Below are 9,761 nucleotides of genomic sequence, written 5' to 3' on the forward strand. Positions count from 1 at the left end.
AGGGAAGACCAAAACTCAGATTCAGATGAGTTTGTCAAAATGCCCTACAAGTGAAGACTCAAGTGGAAGAGGATCTTGTCTCAAGACCAAAAAGCCTCCTTTGAAGAGCTCAAAAAAGTATTAAAAAAAAACAAATGAGAGAGGTAAAGAAAAAACTGAAAAAGAAATGAGTTATGTTGGAAAAAGAAGCACAAAAATTGACTGAGGAAAACAATTCCTAAATACAAATTGCGCGAAATTTGAGAGAAAATTGGCCAAATGGGAGGAAAAAGAATAGGGGCAGCCTAGGTGGCGCAGTGGATAGAGCACCAGCCCTGGAGTCAGGAGTACCTGAGTTCAAATTCGGCCTCAGACACTTAACACTTACTAGCTGTGTGACCCTGGGCAAGTCAATCCCAATTGCCTCACTAAAAAACAAAACAAAACAAAACAAAACAAAAAAAAGAAAAGAATGGCCAAATGGAAAAAGAGGTGCAAAAGCTTACTGAGGAAAATAATGCCTTAAAAATTAAAATTGGGCAGATGGAAGCTAATAACTCCATGAGACACCAAGAATCTGTCAAGCAGAATCAAAAGACTGAAAAAATAGAAGAAAATGTGAAATACCTCATTGAAAAATAACTGACCTGGAAAATAGATACAGGAGGAATAATCTAAAGAATTACTGGACTACCTGAAAGCCATGATCAAAGAAAAGAGTCTAGACTATTTCATTCCAGAGGTGGCAGCTAAGGGGGCGCAGTGGGATAGAGGCACTGGCCCTGGATTCAGGAGGACCTGGAGTTCAAATCCAGCCTCAGACCTTGGACACTTACTAAGCTGATGTGGACCCTGGGCAAGTCACTTAACCCCAACTGCCTCATCTAAAAAAAAAACCAAACAAACAAAAAAAAAAACCCCAACAACGACATCATATTCCAGGAAGTTATCAAGGAGAACTGCCCTGAAATTATAGAATCAGAGGATAAAATCATCATTGAAAGAATCCACCAATCACCTCCTAAAAGAGACCCCCAAAAGGAAAACTTCAAGGAATATTGTAGCCAAACTCCAGAATTATCAGGTGAAAGAGAAAATACTCCAAGCAGACAGAAAGAAAAAATTTAAATATCATGGAGCCACAGTCAGGATTGCACAGGACCTGGCAGCTTCAACATTAAAGGATCACAGAGCTTGGAATATGATATTCCAGAAAGCAAAGGAGCTTGGACTACAACCAGTAATAAACTACCCAGCAAAACTGAGCATTCTCTTTTAGGAGAAAAGATGGACATTCAATGAAACAGGGGACCTCCAAGGTTTCCTGAGAAAAAGACCAGAACTGAACAGAAAATTTGATCTCCAAATACAAGACTCAAGAGAAGTATAAATAGGTAAACAGGGAGGGGAGAGGGGTGGGACGGGGTTAAAAAAGGTTGTTCAATGAGGTTAAACTGCTTACATCCCTATGAGGGAGGATAATACTTTTTTTTTTGGAGGATAATACTTTTAACTCTTGGGATCTGTATCTATTAAGGTATTGTTATACAATTGACTTTGATGTGATGATATAAAGAAACTTAAGGGGCAGAATAAAAGAAGACTAGGGGGGGAGGAGAGAGGGGGAGATGGAATGGGGTTAATTACATCATATGAAGAGGCACAAAAACAACCCATTACAACAGAGGGAAAGAAGGGAGGGTTGAGCATTGTTTCAACCTTACTCTCATCAGATTTGGTTTAGGGAGGGAATAAAATACACTCCCATTTGTATAAAGGGAAAAAAGCTATGGCAAATCTGGACAAAATACTAAAAAGCAGAGATATCCTATGGTTTTTTCCAGTAGCAATATATGGTTGTGAGAATTGGACTATAAAAGGAAAGCAGAGAACTGCAAATCAACCCTTTCGAATTGTGGTACTGGAGAAGACTTGAGAGTCCCTTGGACAGCAAGGAAATCAAATCAGTCAATTCCTAAAGAAATTAGTTCAGGTTATTCATTGGAAGGTCAAATGCTGAAGCTGAAACTTAAATACTATGGAAAAGATCAGTTTATGTTCTAATCCTTATGAAATTGAAAATTAATACCCTACTTTATTCTGTATCACTGATTGAGACTTACTTAACACTAGAAGGTCTGACTTAAGACTTTAAATTCCCCACTTCTTTGGGCTGCAGCTTGAACTCTTAGACAGGAGGGAGACAGATGAATGAGAAGGTGGGACTCATTAGAAAGACCCTGATGTTGGGAAAGATTGAAGGCAAAAGGAGAAGAGATGGCAAAAGATGAGATAGATGGTGTCATGGAAGTGACAAACATGAGCTAGGACAGACTTTGGGAGACAGAAGACAAAAGGGCCTGGCTTGCTATGGGCAAGGACCAAATTCATACAGAATAGGCAAGCAAGGATGGGCAGTGATCTGTACTACTGGAAAGAACACCTAAACCCATATGCCTGAGTATTTGAAAATATTCTAAATACACATAAAATTGAAAAATGTATTTGAACTGTTTGAAAGTCTGTCATCTCTAGAATTACTTTACAGTTTAACCAGACAATATATTCTTAATCGCACACATCTTTTTTTTTTTTTAAACTATCTTCACATTGAGTTCAATTATTATTTAGCTTTTGGTGAGTAGCAGTTTTATATGCTGGACATAATACAAAACAGGTTTAAAAATCACAAAAGGATCCCAACCCAGATGTTCAAAACAACCTAAATAAGGTTAGTGAAACCTTTTAAATATGTGGGATGCTTTTAATTTCCAGGCTATTAATCCTGTGAACTGATAAGAAAACAGAATTTCCAGATTGTTTATAAATTCACTCTCATATTTCAAAGTCACAGTATGAAATTAACACATACAAATAACTCAAAGTGAAGTTACATGCATAAGTCACAAAATGAATGCCTCAAGAATTGATCACAAAGAAAAAGTATGAAAAGATTTAGTTGGACAGAAAAACTAAATCCCAAGTTCTCAGAAAGAAACACCAAATGATTAAAAAAGAAAACTGACTTTGGAAACAAGAGGGCTTGGGGTAGGATCAAATGACTTCTATGGTCCCTTCCAGCTCTTAGTCTGTGACTCATTGAGCCCAGGATTCTGTCTCAAAACAGAATCCAAGGAATAGTTGTGAAAGAGAGCACAGCTTGTCCTATTAGTGGTCTATGAGAGGCAGGTTTAACTAAGTTCAAGCTATATTACCTCTGATACTTAATGGCCATGTGACCCCGGTCAGGTCACATCACTCTTCTTAGCCCCAGATTCTTCATCTGTTCAATGAGAAAATTGGACTAGACAGACTCTGAGACTCCTGCTATCCAACTCTAAGTCTATGGTCTCATCAATTCGGAAGTTTTCTCTAATAAAGCAGATCACACAAAACCCATTTTGTAAGACCCTTGTCCAAGTCCTCCCAAAAGTTTGCTAGAGGGTGTCACCCTGTTATCAGGCTATGGGTCACTTAACCCCATTGCCTCAAACATCAGGGGCCATCTCCAGTTATCCTGATATATATATTGCCACTGGACCCAGAAGGTTCTAGAGGAGTGTGGCTGATGACTTTTGCATAGCCCTGCCTCACTTAAATCCAATTCACTGAAAGTCATGATATTACCCCCTCATCCCCACCCCCACCATATGTCATGGGCCTCTTCAAGAACAAAGGACAAACAACAACAAGTTAACTTTCTGCTCATACTAGCCATGTGTCTTTCCACAGCCCTCTGCAATTTCAACTCGTTTTCCACTCTTCACAGGCACTTGCACTCCATGTAGTCTTCCTGACAGCTAACTTTATACATGTGTATTTCTACCCACCCCCTTGGGTATCTGTAATCCTGCAAACACAATTAGCCCTATTTTACAAATGAATAAACTAGGGCTGAAAAAAAAACAAGTGACCTGCTCATTCACAATATGAAAGTCACAAGGATAGTGCTTGAACTTGAGGTCCTCTGTCTCCAAACCTAGAATTTCTTCTCTCTTTGGATGGGAATTGAGGTTGGAGAGGTAGGATTCAAAATTTGAAGGTAGTTAGGTGGTGCACTGTATAGAACCCTGGCCTTGAAATCAGGAAGGCCAAGTTCAAATCTCACCTCAGCACCAGCTTTGTGATCCATGCATTTCACTGAACCTCTGCCTTCCTCAGTACCCTCCTTTGTAAAATGGGGACAAACAGCACCTACCTCCCAGGGATGTTCTGACAGTTAAATGAATAAATCTGTAAAGTACTAGGCAAAGCTTGAAGCACTCACTACATAAATGCTAGTAGCCATTAAGTTGTTTTTTCAGTAGTGATTATGATGCTCATCCAAGCCCACCCTCCATCTAGCCCCCAGTGTAACATTTTGGTCTTGACATGGTCATTAAGTATCTGTTACTTTGAAACACTGTGTGCAAAATTAGCTCAAATACACAGATCAAAACTGGTATCAACATATTTAACCCAGTAAAGCTGTTCAGTAAACTATCTAACCTATTCAACTATAACCTCCCATCACTATGTTGTTGAACAATGAAAAGCCCTTCTAGAGAACTGAATCCACCAAAACACAAGGCTGAAAGCTCAGTGAGATCAACTGCAGCTCTCACCCACCTGAGGGAGCATCCAGACATAGCCTTACACTTAGATTTCTGATATTTAATCAGCTGATCAAATCAATTTGATCCACACAGATGCTGTACTTTGGCAGCTGTTTAATTTCAAAGACATCCCCCCCACAGCTAAGCATCAAGACAGTGCTCAGCAGTCTTCTAAACAGTCTACTGCAAGGGACAGATGGGAGACAGCAAATGTATTGGACTACTGACCTCTGTTTTACATTCAATACTATAACATAGGGAAGGCAGCTTAAACTAATTTACCTTCCACACCAGAATCAGAATAAGTGGTTTGGAAAGGGACAGAGAGAAAAAAAATAAACCAAGAGGTACAGGACAAGACATGTGATTGATATACTCTAACCCTTTGAAGACAAGGGCTATGTGGTCTCTAGCTTTGTATATCTTCCTCTAAAATCCATTCTCCAACCAACTGCCCAAAGGGCAGTCCTAAAGCACAGATGACTTTCTGGGCCAATCCCCTGACTAGAAGGTTCCAGTGGCTCCTTATTACCTCTAGGATCCAAAACAAATGCCTCTGTTTGGCACGAAAGGCTATTCTCTGTGGGCTCTCCCTGCTACCTCACCTTCACCTCTTGAAATCAGGAGGTTTTATTCAAGGTTGGGCGTAAATGCCACCCTGGTTGCATCTGATTCCACCCCCAAGTACTTTACATATTATATATGTATATGCAGCAAGGTAAACTTTATTCCACCCAAATAGATTCCCTATCTCACTTCCCACTAAGGATAATACAAATCTTTTTTTCTCCCCTTAAGACTCCAACCATTGGGGCAGCTAGATGGCGCAGTAGTTAAAGCACTGGCCCCGGATTCAGGAGTACCTGAGTTCAAATCCAGCCTCAGACACTTGACACTTACTAGCTGTGTGACCCTGGGCAAGTCACTTAACCCCCCATTGCCTGCAAAAAAAAAAAAAAGACTCCAACCATCGCTATTCCACTTCCCTGCCAAGATAAGGACCATCTTACTTTACTAAGAAAACAAGAGGACAGTTGATCAGAACTAACTCTTCCATTCTCCTCAGCTCAAAAGCCCAAGATACCTCTCCCAATTTACTCATTGCCTCTAGTCTCTGACAAATGGATCACCCCCTTCAATCACTTTCATGTGCCCTTGATCTCATCCCATTCAATTTCTGCAATAGACTGCATACTCAATTATCCATCCACCCTCTCAAATCAATCTCTTCTAATCTACTGGTTCCTTCCTTACTAACCCCAAAACATGCCCACATCTCCCCAATTCATTTTTTCTAGATTGTTACCATTCCCTCAAACTGTCGTTGTTATTATATTAATTTGTTATATACTATATAACATTTGGTATTAGTTATATACTTTATAGTTATACTATATATCTACTTATACTATATACATATAGTTACATACTATATAACATTTAGGAATAGTATTATTTTATGTCTCTCCTCTCAAACTCCTTGGAAAAATGTCTACACTTGCAGCCTTTGATTCCTGTCCTATCACACTCCTTTATAATTTATATATTTTATAATTTTTATAATTCGCCTTCAAACCTCAAATAAAACTCCTCTTTCCAAAGTAATCAACAGCCTCAATTGCAAACTTAAATTCCCAGTCCTCCTACCACAAGACAACCATTAAGCGTCTCGACCAGGTTTTCCTGACACCCCTCTCTTCTTTCCTTCTGTCTGATTGCTTCTGTGTCTTATTCAGTAGTTCATCATCTACATCATACCCACTACCCTACAGACTCTCTTCTCCCTTGGTAACTTCATAACCTCCCATGGGTTTATTAACTCCTCTCTATGCAGATGACTCATAGATCTATCTATCTATATCTATATCTATATCCATATCTATATATATACCCAGCCCCATTTCCCTCCTAAGTTTAGTCCTTGCCTATAGAACATTTCAAACTGGATGTCCTGGAGAAACCTAAAACTCACATGTCCAACCCAAAGCCATTATCTTTCCTCAAAAACCCTCCCCTCTTCCAAACATCACTATTTCTGTTGAAGATAATCTCCTAGGCTTGTAACTTCAACACTTAGCCAACCAGTAGACTCCACGACATCTCTCCCATCTGACCCTTTCTGACATCCAGCTACCACAGGTTCCCATCACTTCTAGACAGCATCCACCTAACTACAACCCATCCTCCCTACTGCAGCCACATGGAGGTACTTCCCTACAAGCTCCCAATGGCCTCTAGGGTAAGGTATGAACTCTCCATTTCACTTTTAAAGCCTTTCCTTCACAACCTGGCCCCAACCTACCTTCCCAGTTGAAAGGGTTAGTACTCCAATCTCTAGCATTCAGGTACACAACCAACTCCACTTCTTTGATATTCATAATAATAGTCCATACCTTCCAAAACCAAGGCTCTATTTCCAGATAAGCAACTCAAGCACCAACCTTTCCAGATCCCCCAAGCACTAAAAGCCTTTTCTCTCCCTAACAACCCAATCATTTAACTCCTTTGTAATTATTCACTTTATATCTATGCTGTAAGCATATGTATGTGCAACCCCATGAAGTTTTCAAGTTTGCAAACCATTTTACACATTATTTCATTTGAATATAAACTCCTTTTGAGCACGGATTTTTTCATATTTGCAGCAGGCATTTAGTATATGTTGACTGTTTCTCCCCATGGATTATACCCTGGTCTTTTCCATTCCCAATGCCTAGCACAGTGCCTGTCACATAGTAGGGACCTAATAACTACTGATTGAATTTTCAGCGTCCATTTATTCAAACACTTTTTCTTTGAATAATACTGGTTTGACGATATGAAAGTTATCTTCTGATTAGTCTACCAGGTAAAACATACTGAAAACTCAATCGTTACCGCCTTAAATTCATTTGTATGCCTTCAATCAATCTTCAAAACAATTTTAAAAGCTAGGTTTAGATGCCCAAGCGAAGAGAAAATTAAACTATCTTTCCTTTCGATAGAAGCTTCTTCCAAAGTCATCACTTTGGGCAGCTCGTAATGGGCACTTATTGCAAGCTATTTTTGCACAAAGGAGTCTTTGTTGGTACAATGGCTTCGACTCTGTTGTGTTCCAGAGAATCCTTTCACACCAATGATTCCATTAGAGAATGCCAGAATTCACTCATCTTGGAAGAGCTCGAACTGATAAAAGGGTCAAAGCCTGGTCCTGGTAAATACCACGGGGACTCCTGGCTCCCCTTTTCCCCAGGGCCCTAGCCAGAAGATCTCAAAGTAGGGCACTTCAAAGCCAATTCTGCAGCTTACCATCTCCAGGACAGCTCCACCCCTACTCCACCATATGTGGGCAAATTCCACACCCACCTATAGACTCAACCTATGCAATCAGGAACCCACCCCTGACCCACCATATATGGACAAACGCCCACCCCAACACACCGAGCAGAACCAAACTCCGCCCCAAAAAAGTCATGCTTAATCTCGAACACGCCTCTGAAGTTTACCACTTGCGCCCCCCCTCCCCAAAGAACCAGAAAAACGTCCTTAAACGTCTTTTAGGAAGGCGGCATTTCCGCAGAGTCGGGGCTCTCCCCGCCCCTCGGGGCTCGGCTGGGGGCCGGCCGGACAGCGCGCGCCCCGGCCCCCGCGCCCCGCTCACCTTCAGGTCCTTCTTGGACACGTCGATGTGGGACACGGCCCGGATGGTGCCCGACACCCAGGGCCACTCGTCCACGCGCTCCACGTCGAAGCTGTGGCCGCTGCCCCCGCACTCCTTGGAGGCCGACACGCTGAGGAACCTCTTGCCGACCAAGACCGGCCAACTTTCTCCGAGCGTGAGCACCATGTCCGCGGGCGGGCGGGCGCGTGCGGAGGGCGGGCTCGGCCGCCGCCTCCCTTTAAAGGAAAACAAGGGGGAGCGGGGGGGCGGGGGGGCGCGGGGGCGGCGGGCGCGGACGGGAGGGGAGGGCCCGAGCCGGCGCAGGGAGGGGCGGACCGAGGAAGGGGGGAGGGGAGGCGGCCGTCAGGAGGGCCGCCCGGAGGAGGCGGCACCGCCCCCGCCCCCGCCCCGGGAGCCGCCCGGCCCACGCGGCCCCCGCTCGCCGCGCGGGGCTTTAAAACCGATCCGGCGGAACGGCGGCGGCCCCTGGGTCCCGGGGGAGGCGGCCCAACTGCCCCGCCCTCGCACCCCGCCCTTTCCAGTCAGTCCCTCCCGCCCCACCCGGTCCCGGCCGAGCCCGGGCTCCGCCGGGGATTTACCGGCCGGCGTCCCGCACTCTCGCCCTCCTCAACGGCCTCTTCGGGCCGCGTGTTCCCGCCTGCCCCCGGCGCCCGAAGCTGGGCCGCTTAGCCGGTGCTCCCGCTCCGCGAACGGCGGAGCCTCCGACCGTGATCTCCCTTCGGCTCGGTCCAAACGCTCTAGCCAGACACGCACAGAGCCCGTGCCCGCCCCCTCCAGCCGCTGCCTCCGTTTATTGGCCGGCGCGAGGGGGATGGGCGGGGCCCCGGGGAGAGTCGGCTCCTGCTACTGGTCGCGAATCCGGAGGCGGGGCGAAGGGGAAAACAATTCCTTGGCTCCCCCACCCCTCTTCGCGTCCCTCCCGCCCCCTCCCTTCCCAACTCCAGTACGACCCCCCCTTCTCCGTCAGACTGACTGCGCGGAGTGAGAAAGATCCCTCCGCCAGCGGCCTATTCTTTCCCTACGGGGACCCGAGGACTATATAAAGGAGTTCTCCCCTGCAGAAACGTTCAACTTTGTGGAAAGCAGAAAAGGAAGTCGTGGTACCCCCAGGGAAGAATCACCTATAAAGTTTTAGGGGCTAATCCCTTTTGCTCTTTAGGATCAAGGACGCGCCTCACAGGGGGCGGAAGGATCTCGGAAGGGGGAGGGGAAAGCCGCCGGGGAAGAGTTCTACGTGCGGTTCCAGGCGTACTCAGAAAGAGGGCGGAGTGAGCCCGGTCCGGAGGGGCGGACCCGGCGCAAGCGCACCCGGCTTTGTGAGGGCGGAACAGGGACACGAGCGAAGGCCGCTGAGCCAGGTGGCGTCCGGGGGCGCAGGCGCATACGTAGCTTTCTGGTCTTGGAACGTGTACGGCCCGCCATCTTGAGCTAAATGAAGAATGGCCAAGCCCTGGTGGGGCCTGCGGCGTTTGAAGGGCAGAGTCGTGCAAACTTGAGTCCGTGTCGTGCAGTGGACTTGTTTGTGG

General features: G+C 45.1%; 1 protein-coding gene across 1 annotated transcript in view; it reads right to left on the bottom strand.

The window, feature by feature from the left end:
• KDM3A (lysine demethylase 3A) overlaps positions 1–9,004 on the bottom strand; it is an 83,262-nt gene extending 74,258 nt beyond the window's left edge. The window contains exons 1-2 of the mRNA XM_043983033.1: positions 8,814–9,004; positions 8,215–8,450 (exon numbers count right to left, since the gene is read on the bottom strand). Coding sequence (XP_043838968.1) covers positions 8,215–8,400 — 186 coding nt within the window. The 5' untranslated portion in view covers positions 8,401–8,450; positions 8,814–9,004. The remainder of the gene's footprint in view (positions 1–8,214; positions 8,451–8,813) is intronic.
• Between the last annotated feature and the right edge of the window lie 757 nt (positions 9,005–9,761).

The sequence above is a fragment of the Dromiciops gliroides genome, chromosome 2 (genome assembly GCF_019393635.1).
Source record: "Dromiciops gliroides isolate mDroGli1 chromosome 2, mDroGli1.pri, whole genome shotgun sequence".
NCBI classification, from domain to species: domain Eukaryota; kingdom Metazoa; phylum Chordata; class Mammalia; order Microbiotheria; family Microbiotheriidae; genus Dromiciops; species Dromiciops gliroides.